Source organism: Moschus berezovskii, chromosome 1 (assembly GCF_049115385.1).
Source record: "Moschus berezovskii isolate FMDL1 chromosome 1, NW_MosBer_1.0, whole genome shotgun sequence".
Classification (NCBI taxonomy): domain Eukaryota; kingdom Metazoa; phylum Chordata; class Mammalia; order Artiodactyla; family Moschidae; genus Moschus; species Moschus berezovskii.
The window spans coordinates 95,677,545-95,701,754 of NC_142460.1; the positions used below are offsets into that span (position 1 = coordinate 95,677,545).

Genomic DNA, 24,210 nt, shown 5'->3' on the forward strand with positions numbered 1-24,210 from the left:
TCTTCTGTGTACATTCCTTCTTTGAAATCCACTCAAGTTATTTTAAATCTTTTTAATCTTTTAAATATATTCTTTTAGAGTTCAAGGACTGGACTGGTCTGATTCATTCTCTTGGTGAAGAGGAGGTAAAGACGACGTTTGAGTGTTAAAACATCTAGATTTGCCAGGCAAACAATTTGGATTATATGCATTACAAAGCAATTATTTAAGGTGGTAGGTCTTCCAGTGTATTTAAGTAGCTCAGTAGGTGCTTGAGAGAGCTGGGAAACAGACTGAAGATGAAATAGCCATTTCTAGGTAAATATACTTCTTTTCCAGAAAGGAGAAATAGACTCTTAGAGATTCTAAATTTTTTTAAAGGGAAAATAAGTTCCTAGTTATGGAAAATCTCAGGAACAACATACTATGAAAATGAGGTACAACACTGCACCCAACCAACATTTGTCACATCACCTATAGGCCAGACTCAGCCTGGGTCACATACATTATGCCTTTAATTCTGAAAACATCCATGAAATGTGTATTATCACCCCCACTTCCCGGATAACAAAAATTAAGTTCAGAGAGTGGGGATGACTTTTCAATTTGGTTTGGAGCTGAGATTTGATCTCATGAAGGAGCCCATGCCCTTTCCATACTGGACGACAGCAAGCTGAAAATGGAGAGAAGTTGATGAGCTCCCCCAGGGTGACCACTCCACAGTGACACACTTTCCTTCCTTTTCTTTGTCTTATTTTCTTCTTAAAAAGTTGGGTGTATTTCTTTTTTTTAAATTATCATTTTTAAAAAGTATACAATTTTTTAAGGTTACTTTTCATTTATAGTTATTAAAAATATGCATGATTTTACAGTTTTTAACAGATTAGTAAACAAGAGAAAAGTCACTGTGGCATCTTTATGATACATAAAGATGTAGCATACAGAGTTCTACTTTGCCTTGTAGAGAATTTGAGTTAAAAGGCCCCAGGAGTAAAGGGGATAACAGGAAGGGGATGAGCTTAGAGACAACTATATCCAAGCACCATCAATTTAGTGATACTTTAGACTGTAATAAGAAGAATTTCAGCCTTTAATACTTGCCTAGAATAAGATATGCAGTCAGTACATTGGATTAATACTGGCCCGTGAGAGCTTAGGAGTTTTAGTGTTCCAATTTGCCTTTTCCCTTTTAGGGATTACAGTCTAGAGGTCTGTTTGCTGTCACACTGAACCAGAGGGTGACACTTTGATTTTGGGAGTCAGATTCTCTGTTGCTAGGAGATCAGAGATTCTGATCAACTGGATGCTATTTGATACACAGTCTAGAAATCAAGGTGGTTTTATACATGAACCACAAACACTGTTGGATGACTTGTTGAAACAAAGAGGAAGGAGATAAGATTTAATATGAGAAGACCTGGTCTCAGGTCTCTGTTCCCTCTTGCTCCCCATACCAGATTGGCTTGGACAATTTTTAGCCTTGATGGAGAATTTTCTCATGTGCAAAATGGAGATTTTAATATTGACTTTGGAGATTTGTGAACTTAAATAGGACAACTGGCAAAACAATTGTTTATAAACTACCAAGTCCTCTTGAGAAACCTATATGCAGGTCTGGAAGCAACAGTTAGAACTGGACATGGAACAACAGACTGGCTCGAAATAGGAAAAGGAGTACATCAAGGCTGTATATTGTCCGCCTGCTTCTTTAACTTATATGCAGAGTACATCATGAGAAATGCTGGGCTGGAAGAAGCACAAGCTGGAATCAAGATTGCCGGGAGAAGTATCAATAACCTCAGATATGCAGATGACACCACCCTTATGGCAGAAAGTGAGGAGGAACTCAAAAGCCTCTTGAGGAGAGTGAAAGAGGAGTGAAAAGGTTGGCTTAAAGCTCAACATTCAGAAAACTAAGATCATGGCATCCAATCCCATCACTTCATGGGAAATAGATGGGAAAAAGTGGAAACAGTGTCAAACTTTATTTTGAGGGGCTCCAAAATCACTGCAGATGGTGATTGCAGCGATGAAATTAAAAGACGCTTGCTCCTTGGAAGGATAGTTATGATCAACCTGGACAGCGTATTAAAAAGCAGAGACATTACTTTGCCAACCAAGGTTCGTCTAGTCAAGGCTATGGTTTTTCCCACGGTCATGTATGGATGTGAGAGTTAGACTGTGAAGAAAGCTGATCGCTGAAGAATTGATGCTTTTGAACTTTGGTGTTGGAGAAGACTCTTGAGAGTCCCTTGGACTGCAAGGAGATCCAACCAGTCCATCCTAAAGATCACTCCTGGGTGTTCATTGGAAGGAATGATGCTGAAGCTGATACTCCAATACTTTGGCCACCTGATGATGCGAAGAGCTGACTCATTGGAAAAGACCCTGATGCTGGGAGGAATTGGGGACAGGAGGAGAAGGGGACGATGGAGGATGAGAAGGCTGGATGGCATCACCGACTCAACAGACATGAGTTTGGGTGAACTCTGGGAGTTGGTGATGGACAGGGAGGCCTGGCGTGCTTCGATTCATGGGGTTGCAAAGAGTCGGACACAACTGAGCAACTGAAATGAACTGAACTGAACTGAATTATTTGAAAATTAGTAGTCAATATCATTTTGCTTCATTTAAGAGGACCAAGAGGACCTTATTTTCCTAATTGTCCTCACTTGGTGGTCTGAGGTCTCTGAACTTGATGCCATTTTTGTAATATGTATTCCTATTTAGCTAAAAATTATATACTTTCTTGCCAATATTTTCATTGATACTTCATCCTTTGGCAATCTTAGCTCAGTTCAGTTCAATTCAGTCGCTCAGTCATGTCCGACTTTTTTTGACCCCATGAATTGCAGCATGCCAGGCCTCCCTGTCCATCACCAACTCCTGGAGTTCACACAAACTCATGTCCGTTGAGTCAGTGATGCCATCCAGCCATCTCATCCTCTGTCGTCCCCTTCTCCTCCTGCCCCAAATCCCTCCCAGCATCAGGGTCTTTCCCATTGAGTCAACTCGTCGCATGAGGTGGCCAAAGTATTGGAGTTTCAGATTTAGCATCAGTCCTCCCAATGAACACCCAGGACTGATCTCCTTTAGGATGGACTGGTTGGATCTCCTTGCAGTCCAAGGGACTCTCAAGAGACTTTTCTAACACCACAGTTCAAAAGCATCAGTTCTTCGGTGATCGACTTTCTTCACAGTCCAACTCTCACGTCCATACATGATCACTGGAAAAACCATAGCCTTGACTAGACAGACCTTTGTTGGCAAAGTAATGTCTCTGCTTTTTAATATGCTGTCTAGGTTGGTCATTACTTTCCTTCCAAGGAGTAAGTGTCTTTTAATTTCATAGCTGCAGTCAACATCTGCAGTGATTTTGGAGCCCCTCAAAATAAAGTATGACACTGTTTCCACTGTTTCCCCATCTATTTCCCATGAAGTGATGGGACCGGATGCCATGATCTTAGTTTTCTGAATGTTGAGCTTGAAGCCAACTTTTTCACTTTCCTCTTTCACTTTCATCAAGAGGCCTTTGAGTTCCTCTTCACTTTCTGCCATAAGGGTGGTGTCATCTGCATATCTGAGGTGATTGATATTTCTCCCGGCAGTCTTGATTCCAGCTTGTGCTTCTTCCAGCCCAGCGTTTCTCATGATGTACTCTACATATAAGTTAAAGAAGAAGGGGGACAAAATACAGTCTTGATGTACTCCTTTTCCTATTTGGAACAAGTCTGTTGTTCCATGTACAGTTTTAACTGTTGCTTCTTGACCTGCATACAGATTTCTCATCAGACAGGTCAGGTGGTCTGGTATTCCCATATCTTGAAGAATTTTCCAGTTTGTTGTGATCCACATGAAGGCTTTGGCATAGTCAATAAAGCAGAAGTAGATGTTTTTCTGGAACTCTCTTGCTTTTTTGATGATCCAGTGGATGTTGGCAATTTGATCTCTGGTTCCTCTGCCTTTTCTAAAACCAGCTTGAACACCTGGAATTTCATGGTTCACGTATTGCTGAAGCCTGGCTTGGAGAATTTTGAGCATTACTTTCCTAGTGTGTGAGATGAATGCAATTGTGCAGTAGTTTGAGCAATCTTTGGCATTGCCTTTCTTTGGGATTAGGATGAAAACTGACCTTTTCCAGTCCTGTGGCCACTGCTGACTTTTCCAAATTTAATGACATATTGAGTGCAGCACTTTCACAGCGTCATCTTTTAGGATTTGAAATAGCTCAACTGGAATTCCATCACCACCACTAGCTTTGTTTATAGTGATGCTTTCTAAGGCCCACTTGACTTCCATTCCAGGATGTCTGGCTCTAGGTGAGTGATCACACCATTGTGATTATCTTGGTCGTGAAGATCTTTTTTGTACAGGTCTTTTGTGTATTCTTGCCACCTCTTCTTAATATCTTCTGCTTCTGTTAGGTCCATACCATTTCTGTCCTTTATTGAGACCATATTTGCATGAAATGTTCCCTTGGTATCTCTGATTTTCTTGAAGAGCTCTCTAGTCTTTCCTATTCTGTTGTTCTCCTTTATTTCTTTGCACTGATTGCTGAGGAAGGCTTTCTTATCTCTCCTTGCTATTCTTTGGAACTCTGCATTCAGATGCTTATATCTTTCTTTTTCTCCTTTGCTTTTCGCTTCTCTTCTTTTCACAGCTATTTGTAAGGCCTCCTCACACAGCCATTTTGATTTTTTGCATTTCTTTTCCATGGGGATGGTCTTGATAACTGTCTCCTGTACAATGTCACGAATCTCCGTCCAGAGTTCATCAGGCACTCTATCAGATCTAGTCCCTTAAATCTATTTCTTACTTCCACTGTTTAATCATAAGGCATTTGACTTAGGTCATATCTGAATGGTCTAGTGGTTTTCCCTACTTTCTTCAATTTAAGTCTGAATTTGGCAATAAGGAGTTCATGATCTGACCCACAGTCAGCTCCTGGTCTTGTTTTAGCTAACTGTATAGAGCTTTTCCACCTTTGGCTGCACAGAATATTATCAATCTGATTTCAGTGTTGACCATCTGGTGGTGTCCATGTGTAGAGTCTTCTCTTGTGTTGTTGGAAGAGGGTGTTTGCTATGACCAGTGCGTTCTCTTGGCAAAACTCTATTAGCCTTTGTCCTGCTTCATTCCGTACTCCAAGGCCAAATTTGCCTGTTACTCCAGGTGTTTCCTGACTTCCTACTTTTGCATTCCAGTCCCCTATAATGAAAAAGACATCTTTTTTGGGTGTTAGTTCTAAAAGGTCTTGTAGGTCTTCATAGAATCATTCAACTTCAGCTACTTTAGCATTACTAGTTGGGGCATAGTCTTGGATTACTGTGATATTGAATGGTTTGCTTTGGAAACGAATAGAGATCATTCTGTCATTTTTGAGATTGCATCCAAGTACTTCATTTCGTACTTTTGTTGACCATGATGGCTACTCCATTTCTTCAAAGGGATTCCTGCACATCAGTTCAGTTCAGTTCAGTCGCTCAGTCGTGTCCGACTCTCCGCGACCCTATGAATCACAGCACACCAGGCCTCCCTGTCCATCACCAACTTCCGGAGTTCACTCAAACTCATGTCCACAGAGTCGGTGATGCCATCCAGCCATCTCATTCTCGGTCGTCCCCTTCTCCTCCCGCCCCCAACCTTTCCCAGCATCAGAGTCTTTTCCAGTGAGTCAACTCGTCGCATGAGGTGGCCAAAGTATTGGAGTTTCAGCTTTAGCATCAGTCCTTCCAATGAACACCCAGGATTGATCTCCTTTAGAATGGACTGGTTGGATCTCCTTGCAGTACAAGGGACTCTCAATGGTCATCTGAGTTAAATTCACTCATTCCAGTCCATTTTAGTTCACTGATTCCTAGAATGTCGACATTCACTCTTGCCATCTCCTGTTGGACCACTTCCAATTTGCCTTGATTCATGGACCTAACATTCCAGGTTCCTATGCAATATTGCTCTTTACAGCATTGGACCTTGCTTCTATCACCAGTTTCATCCACAGCTGGGTATTGTTTTTTCTTTGGCTCCATCCCTTCATTCTTTCTGAATTTATTTCTCCACTGATCTCCAGTAGCATATTGGGCACCTACCGACCTGGGTAGTTCCTCTTAGCTCAGGCTGGGTATAAAATGGCAGTTCAATCAAATTGTATTTTTAAGCAAAATATAGACTAGAGCAGAGGCTAAGACAGAATCTAGAAGGCCTGGGGGATGTGGGTGTCAAATCCCTGCTGTAATGATTACCATCTGTGACTTAGTGTCCTCCCTGTAGAATGGAGATGGTAATGAACAGTAACTACCTCCTAGGGTTTTTGAGCCTTAAATGAAATCATATGCATGTGGCATTATATGTGCCTAAATCATAATAAGTGCTCAATAAGTATTAACTGTTGTATTAGTGTTAATGGAAACACGAAGTTTTTTTCATAACAGAGCACTTGACTCTTTCATGTGGTCAAAGGCAAAGCTGTATGATGCTGAGCTGTGTCAAGTTGTGTTCTAGGAAACTGGTGGAATATGCCACAGTATCTAGAACATGTCCCGGTTCAGTGGCTCAGTACTGGAAATGTAGCCACCTTCAGTCATTCTTAGGCTCTGAAGGTAACTCCATGCAGATGTGGTTTGATTTAGTAATCTTTAAAAAATGAAGTATAGCCACCTTTACTGGTCTTTAATATTAACTTATTAACTTTCAGATTTCTACCAAGGTTTTTCCTTCCTCCCCTCCTAAGTTTTCCTCTCCTTTTCTCTTCTTTCCTTCTCTTTCCTCTCCTTGCTTCTCTCCTCTCCCTTCTTCTGTCCTCCCTACTTCCTTTGCTTTGCCGTCCCTGATCGTCTCCCTCCTCTCTCTCCAGCTGTCTCTCTCAGAATCTGTGCTAGGCCAGGCTGGAGCACAGACACCCATCAGACGTGACCTCTGCCTACAGTGTGAGAGAAGTGGTGAGGTGAGGGACAAAGGGTGGTGCAGTGAGGTAGTCTGTGGTAAGAATCTCAAGTATCCTGATGATTTGGAGGAAAGATCAGAGAAATTAGGAATGTTCCCGTACATGAACTGTGAGTCAGACCCTGAAGGATGGTTAGGATCCGGCCCCAGGAAGACTTAAAGATACACTCCAGGCTGAGGAAACAGCAGGAACAAAGGCATGGAGGTGGGCTTGGCCTGAGGAGAATCATTGCAAGAGACTTAGCTACAATAATTACTAACGCTTCTCACTGCCTTTTGCAGTCGTCTCACACTTCATGGCAAAAGTGGTTGTGATGGAGACAATCTCTGGTTCTGATCTACATTCCTAGGCCTCAAATTGCTTCTCAGGCTTCACTTTCCTGGCCATTCTTCCTAGCTCCTGAGGTTTACCAGACATCCAAATGGAATTTATGTATGTCATTTACCCATTCAGATAATAACCATTGCTATTATCAATCAGTCTCTAAGGGACCATTATGGTACCTGTTACTCAACCTAGTGCTGATGCCTCTAGTTTTATGCTGCGATGAAGTCATCAGTGAACTGAAATTGAAGCAGCTTCAACTAGGGTCATGCACAAAGATACCTTCCTCAGTGCTGCCTATGCTAACATCTTGACAATCACCCTTGGGCATGTTCAGCTCACACTTTCCATACTTTTCTCATCCATTCATCAGACTCTCATTGAGTGAATCAAAATTCCCCATGTGGATGGGATGTAAGCGACAGTAAAATATGGCACCTACCTTCAAGATGGTCTGGAAGAACTAAGAGAATGTAAGGCAGAAGGTAATTGGGAGCACAGAGAGGGACGGTGGCAGTCTTTTGGAGTTGGTATAATGACAGTCCTCCCCACCCCCACCCCCACCAGAGGTGTTAAAGGGATGTTCTGGAAGCGGTGGAATTGAAGTTAAGCCTCAAAATAAGAGGATGGTTCAGTTCACCTAGTCTCTTAGCCCTTTAGAAACACTTTAGAATGCTTGCCTGTTTGGGATTTTTTTTTTTTTTTTCCTATGAAATTTGTATGTGGTCGTAGCCCCATGGTTGGAGGGTAATAGGGAAAACTAGTTCTTACCTGAACATCTGACTCTTGAGTGCTGTCACATGCCACTGCGTCATACTCACATTCTGATTCCTCGGTAAGTGATGACGAGACTTTGCCCCTTAAAGCTCTAAATCTACCAGCTTTCAAAGGCATAGAGTCCCATCAGAGGGTTTATTAACTCTGCAAACTTACACAATTATACTAAAACAATGCTTTTCAGGTTGAATTTTAGCCTGATGACTTCCTTAACTTCACGGGAGTTTTGGTGTTTATTTCCTCAGGATGAATTCCAAACTTACTCTCGGAAAAAGGTAATGTGGATCTGCCTGTCAGCCTTGAGCAGCTCATTTCGGCTCAATCCTGACAATCCTTTCATCACCGACGAGGAGAGTATCATAAATAGAGCCATAAGAAAGCCAGACCTAAAGGTAAGTACGATTATGGCTCCTGCAGATGCTAGAGAAGTTGAATCTTTTTTCCTTCCAAATACAAGATTAAATTCATATATAGGCAATACTTTAAAGTAACTATAAATGGAATATAACCTTTAAAAATTGAGTCATTATATTGTACACATGTAACTTAAAGAATATTGTACAGCTGCTATATTTCAATAAAAATGGTTAAATTCAGATCTTCCACTGTGCCCATCTTTAATTGACAGTATAGAACATTATAAAGAATATGGATTTTGGAACCAGAGCTCAGTTCAAATCTCAGCTTCATCCTTCAAAACTGTAATCTTGAGTCAGTTACTAAACTCTGATAATGCCTACTGCTAATATTAATTGATGAAATTCAATAAATTAAGAAATGCAAAGATCAATATGGTTGCAGGTATGTAGTAGATGTTCAGTGCATATTAACACTTAGGAGTACCATGCCCTGTGTTATAATCTATGCAATGGGATTTGTCTTACAATAAAGGTTAACACCAAGAATATCCTGAAGTTTATGTCTATAAAATGATCTTATTTTGAATTCTGTCGTTCAAATATATTTGGGTTACTCTTTTTCCATCATATTAAATTAGTACTACTTGAATTATGACTAGTTAACATTCACATTTAAAACATTTATAACAGATTTCTTTCTCTTAAATTTATATAGGTGTAGGCAACTGTTTAAATTGGTTTTATGAGCTCAAGGTCAGTTTTTGAAAATAATAAAATCAATTGCTGAGCAGTTTCTCTACTGTCAATTGTTACCACTCACTTGACTTGCCAAAATAAACAAAAGCAAAAAAGTTCAAGCATTCAGCTAACAGACTGCTTAACCTGTTAGCTGGCCATGAACCTGGAGAAGTAGGCGTCCCCAGTCATCCCATGGACACAACCTCAGAATATTATTGGCCTCTACGATCTTTAAATTTTTTAAAAAATATTTATTTATTTGAACTTCCCTAGTGGCTCAGGGGTAAATAACTCACCTGCCAATATAGGAGACGTGGGTTTGATCCCTGGGTTGGGAAGATCCCTTGGAGAAGGAAATGGCAACCTACTCCAGTATTCTTGCCTGGGAAATCCCATGAACAGAGGAGCCTGGTGGGATGCAGACCATAGGATCACAAAAGTTGGACTCGACTACAACAACAACAGCATCATTTCTTTGTTTTGCTGCACCAGGTCTTAGTTAGAGCACACAGGATCTTTAATTTTTGTTGGTGTCTTTATGGCACATGGGATCTAATTCCTTGACCAGGGATCAAACTTGGGCTCCCTGCATTGGGATCTCAGAGTCTTAGCCACTGGACCACCGGGGAAGTCTCTCCACCATCTTTAATTCCATCAAACAAATAAGTGGACTGACAAATGAAGACATGTTCAAATAAACAAACAAAATGTGAAAGAAGGGGCAGAAGTCTTGAAAAGGAAAGTTCTGGGACCTAGGCTCAATATCTGCATTTACCAGTGTTTTTAAAAGTGCCTTAGTTGACCCCAACTATTGCTCCATGACAATATGACAGTCTTACCATTTCTCTTTGTGCTTAATTAGATCACCAGTTAAGGGAAGTTCAGATTCATAGGTAAAATTGCTTTAAAAGTTAGAAACAAAAAGTCATAATGTCATAAGCATTAACCTTTCTTCTCCTTCCCATTGCCAGTACCCTCAGATGCTCATTTCCTAGAGTTCATTTTCTTGCAATAATGTCCTCACAGACTTCTAGAACCTGTCAGTCTAATATTTTTTTTAGTGTCTCTTCCATAGGTTATTTGCAAATCTGTTGCTTACAAAATTAAGTTCTAAGTACTTACCCAAGCATTTGAGAATTCATACTCTGATCTTTATTCACCCTCCCAACCTCTTTCTCTATTCTGCTGTCAAACAGGTCCCCTCACCTGCCTTCCCCTACAACTAATTGTACAAAACCTCTTTGAAATGTCATCTTCTCGTCTGAACAAAATTCTTCCAATTCTTTAAGAACGCAGCTCTGATTCTTGTTCTCCATGACACCTTCTGTCATCTGCCCTCTATATTTCTACAGTATTTCAATCCTATAATTCTTGCTTTATTATGCATTCGTTTCTTTGACATGTATATAATTTGACTATATGATACAATTTTCTGTTTTTATAACATATTTCCTTCCCTTGTTAGGCTATCAAGTAGTGGAATGCAGAGGCTGAGTTTTACTTATATAATAAGTCCATGGTACACATTGATTGAATGAAGACTTCAAATAAAGAATGTCATTTCTGTAGTAGCCAAGGATAGGATATACTAGGAAAGGATAAAATCTTAAGTATGTTAGGGCTCTCCCTTTGCTTCTTCCACAAATGCTTCTTTAGTCTCTGGATTGTGTGTATCCACTGATCCTCAAACTGGAGATTTCTTAGTACTTTTCTTTTGCAGGTGAGATGCATAAAAGTGCAGAAAATAAGATATGTTTGGGACAACTTGGAAGGACAGTTCCAGAAAATTGGGTAAGTTATTTGAGCAATTGTATCCAAAAAGAAAAATACTATCTCAGAAATATTTTGCTAAATATGTCTTTCTTGATATTATTATTTTAGCTGTTTGGAAGACTGGCTAAGTTCTGCCAAGATACACCAAAAGTTTGGATCTGGTCTGACAACAGAAGAACAAGAGATTAGGTACGAAGTTTATTGTTATCTATGTACCTATAGATGCATAGATGCCTATACTGTCATCTATACTGTTACCAATATATATTGACAGCTGGAAATGGCTGTCACCAGGTAGTCTAAAAGAGGGCCCAAGAAATAGTTGTCTTAACTGGTTATTAATAATATCAGAATATGTTTTAGTGCTTTATTTAATATTATTACAACAAATGCTTTTATATGCATCATCTCACTTCATCAGAGCAACTTCATGGGGGAGTTAGAACAGATACCCTTATCATCTCAATAAAACAGATGAAAAATCTGAGACTCAAGAGAGGTTAATGGCATAAATAAGATCACACAGATAGAAGTGACAGAGGAAGAATTACATCTTTGACTAAGACTATAGGGCTTCCCTTGTAGCTCAGTTGGTAAAGAATCCGCCTGCAGTGCAGGAGACCCAGGTTCAATCCCTGGGTTGGGAAGATCCCCTGGAGAAGGAAATGGCAACCCACTCCAGTATCCTTGCCTGGAAAATCTCATGGACAGAGGAGCCTGGTGGGCTGCAGTCCATGGGGTCGCAAAGAGTCGGGCACGACTCAGCGACTAACACTAACCATAGGTTTAGTTATCTTTCTACTCTGCACAATGCTTCTCAAGGTTACTAGAATAAGGTTGAACCAGCTTTGACTAATCAGGAAATATGTATTATAATATGATAATGTAGTGAAATAATAATTGTAGAGCAGTAGAAGAATATCACTCAAGACTTGTAACGCTACAATTCTAAATCATTTACTGGGCATAGAAGCGAGGTTTGCATGTCAAGAGCCTGTTACTATTTCCTGTGTGCTTTAAGCACATAGCTTCTCCTTTCTGGGTTTCAGTTTCCTAATTGTTAAAAGGGGGGAGAAGAACTCTATACACACCTTGCTAGTCCTAAGTTTCTATGATTCCTGCATTCCCCTCCTCACCATTTTAGAGTGGAGCTTTGGTGGTACTTTGAATAGACCCACAGCCTACAGCATCAGACTCAGTTGGATGCTTGTTAGAAATGCAGAATTTCAGACCACACCTCACCCTTACTGAATCAGAATCTTGCCATTAACAAGACCACAAGGTTATCTATGTGAACATTACATTTGGGAAGTACAGCTGTAATACATTCTGTTAAGCTCCTTGACCTGAGCATCTACATAGAAAACACAGATAAAGTGTTTAGTGTTCTTAACAGCAAAATACTCACAGAGTCATTGTTCTGTAGGATCAAAGAAACACATCTCTGAGTTTTCAATTAAAGGGCTGTGTATCTGTGGAACTATTTTTAAGAACTCAACATCTTTTCACTCACATTAAAATAAATTCTTCAGCTTCCTAGAACTGAATAGGAGGAGAGAAGCAGGTATGGTATTTCTATCAGTAAAACCATTCTCTTCTAATGAACCCCATGGAGCCGGAGTTGGGGTGCGACAGAGTTGAGAGGGTGCCAATCCTGAAACTGCCTGAATGGAACAATGACTAAAATTAAATATCCAAATTACCAACAGGGAAAAATTTAAACTTCACGAAGAGTCTAGTACAATAAATGTAATAGGATCATTGGTTTTGCACCTGGAAACCCTCCCCTTCTCCAGTTATTTAGAGAAAGATGGAGATATTATGTTACAAGGGAGGTATATATTGATCTGACAAGTGAGAAAGTGAACATGGAACAGACCTTTTTATGAATGGATGAGAAATCGTTTATTTTTATTAGTAGTGACTGAGTGACCTGTGATCTCTCCCCACAGGAGGTTAATATGTGGGCCAAACACTATTGATGTTGAAATCACGCCCATTTGGAAGCTGCTCATCAAGGAGGTAATCAGTATTTTCTCTTGGTGCTAGCTAGAAAAGTTTGGTTCTAGTCAAATGATCAAGAATGCTATGTGTCAATGGGCATCACCAACTCGATGGATGTGAGTTTGAGTGAACTCCGGGAGTTGGTGATGGACAGGGAGGCCTAGTGTGCTGTGATTCATGGGGTCACAAAGAGTCGGACACGACTGAGCGACTGAACTGAACTGAATTGAACTGAACCATAATTTGGACTATTTTAAAAGAATGCTAAGCATGTTCACATCCCTACTCTTTTTGCATACACATTGCCTATTATAGCATAAGATAGGATGCTCATGCGGAGAAGGCAATGGCAAGCCACTCCAGTACTTTTGCCTAGAAAATCGCATGGACAGAGGAGCCTGGTAGGCTGCAGTCCATGGGGTCGCTACTAGTCGGACATGGCTGAGCGACTTCACTTTCACTTTTCACTTTCACACATTGGAGAAGGAAATGGCAACCCACTCCAGTGTTCTTGCCTGGAGAATCCCAGGGACGGCGGAGCCTGGTCGGCTTCCATCTATGGGGTCGCACAGAGTCGGACACGACTGAAGCGACTTAGCAGCAGCAGCAGCAGGATGCTCATGTGTCTGCTTACCTTTTAATGACTCAGTGAGCATAGGATTTCCATTGTCTGTTTCCTTTTTAATCCTATGCTTTTATCTCCTGTCTCATCTTTGTGACACTGTAATAATAATGAAAACTTAACCAACTCAATCCCTTTCTTACAGGCAGCATAGACAATTTCCTCAGCACCTAAAATTGTAAGCAAAAAGCGTTTGTTGAGCCTTATTAGGTCTATTGATCTCAGTGTGTGTGGGGGAGGGAAAGAAAGATTTGACCATCATTTACTTCCTTGAATTTTTTTCTCTTTGACTCTATCCCTGGGCTTATTCTTCATTTTACAGTGATTATTGACACTGTAACTATACAGCTATATTCTGGATCCTCTCCTGCATATGATTTCTGCTCCTCCTTGCCTTAAAACAGGCTTACTAAACCCCAGCCTCTTTCTCAATAATTTTAAGCAAGCTTTAAGGCAGGAATGAAAGCAGAAGAAACTGATAAGAAAAGTTTCTGTGTGCTTATTCCCTAACCAGAAGCCAAGATTACGATTTCTGTTTTAGAAAGATGAAAATCAACTAGAAGGAGTTTGAGTAAGACCACAAAATGTTTTTAACCCGAGCAGGATTACAACTGTTGGAATTAAATCTCTATATTCTCCCATAGTGTTCTAGATGCTCAGCTACAGGTTATCTCTTCAGCGTGGCTCTATTTATGAGAAAATTTAGTCTTCAACTCCTACGATAAAGTACTTGAAAGGCTTCAGATATGACAATGTTTGTCATAGAGAAGGACAGTAAACTGGAAAGAATTTCAACTTTGTAAACCTGACCTACTACTTCACTCTTCTGAAGGCCAGTAAATGTAAACTGGACATGATTCTACTACTACATTCATATAATAGGCATACAATGTGTTAGTTACTCAGTCGTGTCTGACTCTGTGCAATCCCTATGAACCGCAAGGGCTCTTCTGTTTATGGAATTCTCCAGGCAAAAACACTGGAGTGGGTTGCCATTCCCTTCTCCAGGGAATCTTCCTGACCCAGGGATCGAACCCGGGTCTCCTGCATTGCAGGCAGATTCTTTACCATCTGAGCCACCAGGGAAGCCATGATATTGTGTACTCCTCAAAGGACAGTTGTCATGGTCAACATGAGGAAACATAAGATGATACTTTGTAAATTAATAAGGTGCAGTGGTGATTAAAAGTAAGTTGCTCTGGGGCCAGATTGTCTGGGTTCAGGTCCTGGTCTATGATACTTGCTGCTCTGTGACGTTGGGCAATTTCTCAATATCTAAGGCTCAATTTCTTCATCTTTATCATAGAGATAAGTAATGACTTCTGTTTTAATGAGATAATTATGGGAATTAAATGAGTAAATTCAGGTCAGGTTGCTTAGTGCAGCATCTAGCACATAGTAATTGCTGCATAAATAGAATAACAATATTTTATAGGATGATTTATGTCATGGAGATGATTATGATAACAAAAAAGCCAATGAATAGCCAAGTGTAAAGCCTAAATATCTCCTTTGTCTTCCTGTTTTTATGTCTACCAATAGGTTTTAAATCCATTTTATGTATTTCAACTCTTCAGTGTCTGTTTGTGGTTTAGTGAAGACTATAAGGAGTATGCTTTTGCCATCATAATCATGTCCATCATTTCCATCACTTTGACTGTATATGATCTCAGAGAGGTGAGTTTAACCACTAACACTACAATCTCAAAAACGAAGAATTCTGACTTTGTTGAAATTTTGTTAGTAAAGAGTATAATGGGGAAATAGGCATTGCCCACCATGTGTGTGCTTAGTCGTGTCTGACTGTTTTGTGACCCCATGGACTGTGGCCCACCAGGCTATTCTCAGGGGATATTCCCAACCCAGGGATCAAACTCAGGTGTCCTGCACTGCAGGCAGATATTTAACTGCTGAGCCACCTGGAAAATGTCACTGCTCACCTCATAACAAATTAGACCACATTTGTAAATATCTAGCACAATTGCTGATGCTCAAAAAGTACTAGTTCTTTTCATTCCTTCATATCTCAACCCCTAACCTTTCAAGTTATTTTTCCCCTTTGTTTAGTTTATTAAGTTTTACTAGAATATGTGTATATTTATGAATTAAAAATAAGTAAAAAACTATGTAGAGAATACCGATGGATCTTAAAGATGGTGGAGGTAGAGGAGTCTTTAATGTTTAATAGGGACTTCTGTGGCTTAGTCAGTAAAGAATTTGCCTGCAATGCAGGAGACTGGGCTGGGTCAGGAAGATCCCCTGAAAAGGAAATGGCAGCTCCAGTATTCTTGCCTGGGAAATCTCATGAGCTGAGCAGCCTGGTGGGCTACAGTCCATGGGGTCTCAAAGAGCTGGACATGACTTAGTGACTAAACCATCGCCACCAAGGAATGTTTAGTGTCTTTACTGTTTATGTTGAGTTGGTACTCATTTGTCAACACCCCAATCCAACTCTTGGTTTTCCTTGCACCTATACCAGGGGATCCAGGTGCTGCTGGGAAAAAATATTACACAGTGTAGGTTGGTTGACTGTGTTACAAATCCATGAATATTGATCTCATCTGGGAAAGCTTTCTTTATGTCTCTAGTCAACATGCTCTCCAATTCTCTGAAAGTAAAGTTTCAGACCAAACCTTCATTCGAGTTTCTAAGATGCCTAACTATTTACATTCTACCTTTCCTCTAACTCAGCTAATATTCTGTTTCATTGCTTTTGTCACAAAGATGGAAACTATAAGACAGGAATTTGCTCAATTCCCCGTTCTCCAACAACCAGATGATTTTTGTCTCCACCTTCCTCCTGCCTTGATCTCTCTTACAGAGTAGGAAATGCCATTTGCCTGCCTTCTTCTTCTTCTTTTTTTTTTAGTATTTATTTTTATTTATTTGACTGCACCAGGTCTTGGGAACTCTTAGTTGCTGCATGTGGGATCTAGTTTCCCAAGCAAGAATTGAGCCCAGGCCCCCGGTATTGGGAGCTCAGAGTCTTAGCCACCGAACCACCAGGGAAGTCCTCTGCCTGTGCTTTATAGCATACTGTCCAACCTTCTCAGCCTGCTTATGTGGTCAGTGAATGACTCCTCTGGCTGCCCCTCCTTAAGAGCTTTCACATCAGCATTTAAACAAGCTTATGTTTCTCCAGCAGAACTTAAACATGCTCAAGTATTTTCCAACTTAAAAAAAGAAAAAGAAACAAATGAACCCCCCCCTTTATTTTTTACCGTGCTTCAAACTTCAGCTACGGTTCTACCTCTTTTCTCCCTTTGAAGCAAAACTTACTGAGCTCATTTTGCTTCTTTCTTCATTTACTCATCTCCCTCTCATGTCTCACCCATACTAGCTGGCTTCCTCTCTTGTGATTCCATTCAAACAACTATTGTTAAGGTCACCACTATAATCCTAAAATAACTTTAAAATTAAAGGACAATACTTTTCTTTAAATTAGGTGTTGTTATGGTTTCTTAATGGGCTTCCCTGGTAGCTCAGATGGTAAAGCGTGTGCCTACAATGAGGGAGACCTGGGTTTGATCCCTCGGTTGGGAAGATCCCCTGGAGAAGGAAATGGCAACCCACTCCAGTACTCTTGCCTGGAAAATCCCATGGATGGAGGAGCCTGGTAGGCTACAGTCCATGGGGTCACAGAGAGTTGGACAGGAATAACATCAGTTCAGTTCAGTCGCTCAGTCGTGTCTGACTCTTTGCAACCCCATGAATCACAGCACGCCAGGCCTCCCTGTCCATCACCAACTCCATCTATATACTGTCAAATGCCTCCCTTAACTGTAGAAAAAACTTGCCTATTTAGCTTCACTAACACTTAGATTTCACTAAACCTCTCAGTTGAATTTGGCTCTGTTAACTACTTTCCCTTTGGCGTCATTGACAATACACTCTTTACTTCTCTAGATGTTTTTCCATTCTCCCTGCCTCCCTCTCCCACCCCCTCTCTTTTTTTTCTTTTTGGCTGCTCCTTTCAGCATGAGGAACTTCCTTGACCAGGGATTGAACCTGTTCCTCCTGAAGTGAAAGTGAGGAGTCTGAACCACTAGACCACCAGGGAAGTCTCTTTTCATAGTTCATTCTCCTCTACCTGGCTTTTCAAAACATGGATGTCTCAAAACCAAAACAGCATGAAAATGTTTACCACTTAAAGGCTTCCTCTTCCTCCATCCTTCCACTTGTGCAACCTCTTTTATTAGCTTCTTGTGCTTTCTTCCAAAAATTCTTTTGGAATATACATATATTTTGTTTTTCTTTCCTATGTAAGAGGGAGAATAATGACATATAGTCTACCTAGCTTTATTGCTATTATTAATAATGGTGTCTTGATAGTCTTGTCATGAGAGTACAACTGAGTCTTCACTATTCTTATATTGTGTATACTAATGAATTCTGAAAGCATATGCTAATGACTTTCAAATTTATGTATATATTTCCAGTCCAAATATCTCTTTTGAATTTGAAACTCATAGTTCAACAACCTTTTTGTTTCAATGTCACTAAGATTTCTATTGGTTCATTAGCTATATATGTTCCAAAAATACTTTATTTTTTCCATTTTATTGTTGATCATAATGATATATTTATGTGTGTGATTATTTGATTAAATGTATTTACCCAGTAGGTTGTCAATTTCTTGATGGTAAGAATCATTTCTGCTTTGTTGACCATTCTACTGTTATCTCTTAGCATAAAGATTATTCAATAAATGTGGAATGACTGCATAAATAAATAAAATAATAGATTAATAGCAGAAAACTTTTTCACCTTATATTATTCTGTTGACTATTCTTAGGACATATTAATCAAATCTGTAAATGATTTGAAGCTAGGAGATTGAACGAGTGTCTTAAATAACAAAATCAGAAAAAAAAAAATGAAAAGACCATATGATTGGGACTTTTTAATCCCCAGAACCATGTAAAAGGTCTTTCATACAATCGTTTCCTAATAAATGTGAAATCAAAAATAATTATATTACTATTTTTGTCTGCTTTTATTTATTCACTGTCAATGTCCCATATATCTTATATATTAAAGTATATAAAATACTATGAGGAAAGAACAGGAACCATTAAACTCCTTATGAAGTTAAATTAGGGACTCTGATGTAGGATGACCCAAAGCTAAAATAATGTTTGGTTCTTGAAGCTATTTAGGTATAAATATAAATCTTGAATGATCAAAGTTCTTTTGAGTGGACAGGGCATGCTGGGAAATTTCTTTCTACTAAGCAACACATGCTTCTTGTCACTGGATGAAGACCACCACAAGTTGGATGCTTTTTCAGTTGAATAGCAGGCCACGCAGTCTTGTTTATAAAGAGTTGGCTCCATCTTTAAAGAAGGCTGACACTTTACTGGCTATTATCTGGGGTCTATCCTAAAATAGAAAAGGCTTTTCTTCTATTGTCTGTTCTTCTTTTTCAGCAATCTGTAAAGCTCCACCGTTTAGTTGAAGCACATAATAACATTACAGTCTCTATATATGGGAAAAATGGTAAGTCACTTCATTTTAGATCTATGTGCTGTCCATATGAAATCAGAAAGGGATTTAAATTTTTATTTCTGATTGTTCCTACTACTCTCATCTTCATATGTCTGTTTTGCTGTGCAATTACTTAAAGGGCTGAGGAACTTGACATTTTTTTTTCACTTTAAAAAAAATGTGAAGTAAAATTGACATACCATAAACTGAACATATTAATACTTAAATTGTACAATTTGGTAGGTTTGGACATTGTATCTACCCATGAACTATCACCATAATAAAGATAATGACTGTCCATCACCTCTAAAAGTTGCCTCATGCCTGTTTGTAATCTTCCCTCTCTCAACTTCTTACTGTGCATCCCCATCCTCAGGCAACCACTTTGCATGTTCAGGATATTTTATAAATGGTACTGCACAGTATGCATTTTTGTCTTTTAAAGTATCAGTTCAGTTCAGTAGTTCAGTCATGTCCGACTCTTTGCGACCCCATGAACTACAGCACACCAGGCAGGCTTTCCTTTCCATCATCAACTTTTAAAGTATATCTTGGGCTTAATTTTGCGGAGGACAAAGTTCATAATAACTTTGAAGTTCATCCATTTTTTAAGAATATCAATAGCTCACTCTTATTTATAAGTGAATTCCATTGTCCAGGTAGACCAGTTAGTGAATGCATTTAGTAGTTGATGGAAATTTGAGTTATTTCCATGTTGGGACTATTACAAATAATTCTACCTGAATGTTTGGATTCAATTCTTTCTATGGACATGCACTTTAATTTCTTATGGGAAAATACCTGACTCTAGAATGACTGAATCATATGACAAATAAATATTTAATTCTTAAAGAAACTGAAATACTGTTTTCAGAGGTGGTTGTGCCATTGTGCATTCCCACCAGCAGTGTGTAAGAGTTCCAGTTGCTTTACTTTCTTGCCACTACTCAGTATGGTCACTGTTTTTCATTTTAATCATTTAAATAGGTGAGTGGTAGTATCTCATTGTTGTTTAATTTGCATTTTCCTAATGACTAAGGTCATTGAGCACATTTTCAAGTGCTTATTTGCTACTTTTATATCTTTGGTGAAGTGTCCATTCAAATCTTTTTATTAGATTGTTTTCATATTATTAAATTGTGAGAGTTCTTTCTACATTCTGGATGCAAGTCTTTTTTCAGGTATAATTTGCAAATATTTTATCTCAGCCTGTAACTTATCTTCTCATTCCCTTCACAGTGTCTTAAAAAGGTAGATTTTTTTAACATTTGTTAAAGTCTAGTTTGTTGATTTTTTTCTTTTGTGGATCACGTTTTTGTGTCATCTAAGACATCTTTGCCTAATTTAAGGTCATCAAGATTTTCCACTAGAGGTATTACAGTTTTAAGTTTTACATTTGGGTCTCTACTTTATTTTGAGGGTTTTCTTTTGGATTGAAGTTCATTTTTTTGCAAACAGATATCCAAAATGTCCTAATACCATATATTGAAAAGGTAGTCCTTTCTTCATTTAATTGTCTTTGCTCTTTAGTCAAAAATCAGTTTCCTGTACCTGAATGGATCTATCTGGACTCCTTATCCTATTCATCCTATTCTACTATTCACCTGTCTTTATATTAATTCCACATAACATGACTGTATAAGTCTTAAAATAGAATAATATTAGTCCTCCAACTTTGTTCTCTTTCAGAGTTGTTTTGGCAATATAGGGCTCTTTGCATTTCCGTATGACTCTTAGAATTAGCTTGTCAATTTCTACCAAAAAAAAAAAAAAAGCACGCTAAAAGTTTGACTGGGATTGTGTTGAATCTGTAGATCAATTGGTGAAAAATTGGTATGTTAACAAATTTGGGTCTTGTGACCTGTGGACATGCTATCTCTCCATTTAATCTTCTTTGATTTCACTCAGTCATGTCTTATTGTTCTCAGTGTAGAGCCTTTTATATTCTTTTTCATTATTAGGTTTTCACTGCTCACAACCCCTCTCAGAGAACAGAATTAGAGAAACTACATATAGAAAAAGTCAAGCAAATATATTTGCATGTATTCTTATATATACACACATGCACATCTATATTATTTTACCATCTATCTTTTGAAAATCATCCATTTGCACTACCATTTCCAATTCCAGTCCAGTACCACAAAGTTCATTCTGATTTTATTTCTGTTTCTTATAACTTCCTTTCTTCAGTGGGAAACCTGTCTCTCTTCAGCCTCATTATATCAACTTATAGTAGCAATCCTGCCTTTCTCACCCTGGCTGGACTCCAATATCTCAAACCAGACCACTGCCACTATGTGGATCTTGTCTCCCTCCTTGGGCTCTGACACTCTGCACCCAGCCACATAAGCACCCACTCATCCAGTTAAGGCTTCACCATGTGGAATGGTCTACCACCCCTATCCCCACTTTACCCAGCCCCCTGCATGGATGTCTATCTTGCTTAACTGCTTGTAGCTTTGGGGCTTTGGGAGTGAATAAGGAAGGTAAGAAATAAAGGAAGGTCAGAAGGAAGGACAGAAGGCAGAAAGGAACGATATATATTTTTCAATTTTCTTACTATGAGTAAGAAACACCATGCCGCTTGTAGTATGTAGGTGTGTGTCTGTTTGCATGTGAATTATATGGTAACATATCCAGCAATTTTGCTATACAGTCATTTGCTTTACATCTTTTTTTCTCAAACTCTTTTTTTTATCAGGAATATTAATCTTTTGTCTGCAATGTGAGTTTCAAACATGTTCTCTGAATTTGTCATTAGTTTTTTCTCTGCCTATTTATTTTTTATTGCCACATAAAGGCCTTTATTTTATGTAATATATTACCTTTTTACTTATTGTTTGCAGATTTAGAGTCAATGTTGTGGAATTGTTTCCTTTTCATATATGCTTTGGTCGCTTTTTCATTGATTTCCAATTTAGATAGATGTTGGACTGTGTTTTTGTGGGAAAAAAACCTGACTCAACTTTGTTTCCTCACACTTTCAGCTGGAGTCCAGGAGCTAGAATCACGCTTCCTGGTACCCGGAGATCTATTAATTCTGATGGGGAACAAAGTGCAGATGCCATGTGATGCCATTCTGATTGATGGCAGCTGTGTGGTGAATGAAGGCATGCTGACAGGTACAGTTCTATTGCCCCACACACAGCCGCTGCTGGTTCTCCCAGGTTTCTCCTGAATGATAACGGCAGAGCATGCGGCTGCTATGGGACCCTCCTGTTCTCACAAATCTTACTAATAGTCCTGCACTGGACAGACCTGAGAGTTCAAATTAGAGCTGATTTCTATATGCTAGGTTTGATAATAGTCTTAACGTTTTGAGTGTTTAGCATTTCTTTCCTGCAAAAAACATTATTACATTCCTGTCATTTGCAAGATGTAGAAAAATTTAAAGGTCATTTGATGTTTCAGAATCACCTGTGACTTTTTAGTGTTTTTCTATAAAATGTATCTTCAGATAAACACAGATGGTTTGAAAACCGTTAATTACATCCTGAAATACCCTTTGTGCCCCAGGTCAAGTTCAAGCTCTTTCTAGCTTGGTTTGAAAATGTTGAAAAGTAGTTGATGCAGGATTTGCCAAAGCTGCTACTTTGAAAATGCACACTGGATATTTTTGAATAATTGTGTTTCAGTTTTACTTTTCATTTTTGTTTATTATAATTTTAAATAAATAAACATTCATTTATTTGGCTCCACTGGGTCTTAGTTGTGGCACATGGGGTGTTTTGTTGGGTCATGCTGGATCTTTCTTTGTGGCACATGGGCTTAGTCGCCCCAGGTATGTGGGACCTTAATTCCCCAACCAGGGATTGTATCCACATCACCTGCATTATAAAGTGGATTCTTAACCACTGAACCACCAGGGAAGTCCCTGGATTTCATTTTTTAATTGCATGTTGGAGCTGGGAGAGATGTCATAACAGGGATGTGGGAGCTGAGGTTCAGAGAGAGGGTCTTGCTCAAGGTCACAGTGCTTTGAGTTCTAACTCACATATGCACTTATAAGGAGATGTTACTGCCTTTCTGTAAGAATCACAAACGCTTTTTCAGAGATGGAATTGAAGGCGGTAAATGTATTGATGTACTGTGATTCCCATTAAAGTCCAAATCAAACCATTTCTCCTGGTGGACCGGGAAGGCATGAAATGGAGACAGCAGCACACAGTCCACTCCTGTGTGAACCTACAAAAAAACGAAAACAAAAATGATGTGACAGGTCACGTTTCTTTCTCTAAGGAATCCATAGATTTGAGAAACCCAATGTACTGGGACATTTACAATACCAAATATCATTTTCCTAATGAAAGCAGCTCTAGTATACTGGGACATATCCCTAACTTTATATTATCCTTTCTATGAGTGGAGGTAGAGGATTTTAATGAGCTTTCTCAGAGCAGGCCCTATTATTTACTTTCACAATTCATTCACCACCTTGTATTAGCACTTCAATCCACTGAAATCTGCCCTTCCCAGTACACTGGTGAAATCGCTAAAGTCTCAATTGGCGAATCCAATGGATTCTTTAAATTTCTAATCTTTTTAGCCGACCTGCTGCATTTGACTATTCTGACCACCTCTTCCTTCTGAAAACACGTCTCTCTAACCTTCCCAGATAGCACTGTCTGTTTCTGAATAATACTCTTCAATGTCCTGTGCGGCTCCATTTCCTCCACCTCTTTGATTTCTGAAGCTGTTCAGGGTTCTTTGATTTTTTCTTTTTTCATCTTTCATGTGATCCCTAAAGAATCTTCTCTCTTTCCATAGCTGTAATTATTGTCTATAGGGTGATGAACTCTGACTAAATATCCCCAGTCAAGACCTCTCCCCTGAGCTCAGGACCCAAAAAGTTTCTAACTGCCTACAAAGCAACTCACCGTGGTCCTTCCACAAGTCATCTTTAACACAGAGACCAAAAGGCAATTCCTCCTTCCTCCTATAAGGATTCCAACAATCTTTATGTTAATGATTAATACCCACCCTATGCTCAATCTTTTAAGTCAGAAACCAGTTCAGTTCAGTTTTCAGTCACTCAGTTGTGTCTGACTCTTTGTGACCCCATGAATCACAGTGTGCCAGGCCTCCCTGTCCATCACCAACTCCTGGAGTTTACCCAAACAGATGTCCATCAAGTTGGTGATGCCATCCAGCCAATTCATCCTCTGTCATCCCCTTCTCCTCCTGCCCCCAATCCCTCCCAG

The 24,210-nt window shown here is 39.3% G+C and overlaps 1 protein-coding gene across 3 annotated transcripts in view; it reads left to right on the forward strand.

Moving 5' to 3' along the window:
• ATP13A4 (ATPase 13A4) overlaps positions 1-24,210 on the forward strand; it is a 136,854-nt gene that overhangs the window by 49,757 nt on the left and 62,887 nt on the right. For all 3 annotated transcript variants that reach the window (XM_055407733.2, XM_055407726.2, XM_055407718.2), the window contains exons 3-9: positions 8,269-8,415; positions 10,841-10,911; positions 11,002-11,082; positions 12,846-12,915; positions 15,062-15,196; positions 18,949-19,018; positions 21,997-22,131. In XM_055407733.2, the coding sequence (XP_055263708.2) occupies positions 8,269-8,415; positions 10,841-10,911; positions 11,002-11,082; positions 12,846-12,915; positions 15,062-15,196; positions 18,949-19,018; positions 21,997-22,131 (709 nt within the window). The remainder of the gene's footprint in view (positions 1-8,268; positions 8,416-10,840; positions 10,912-11,001; positions 11,083-12,845; positions 12,916-15,061; positions 15,197-18,948; positions 19,019-21,996; positions 22,132-24,210) is intronic.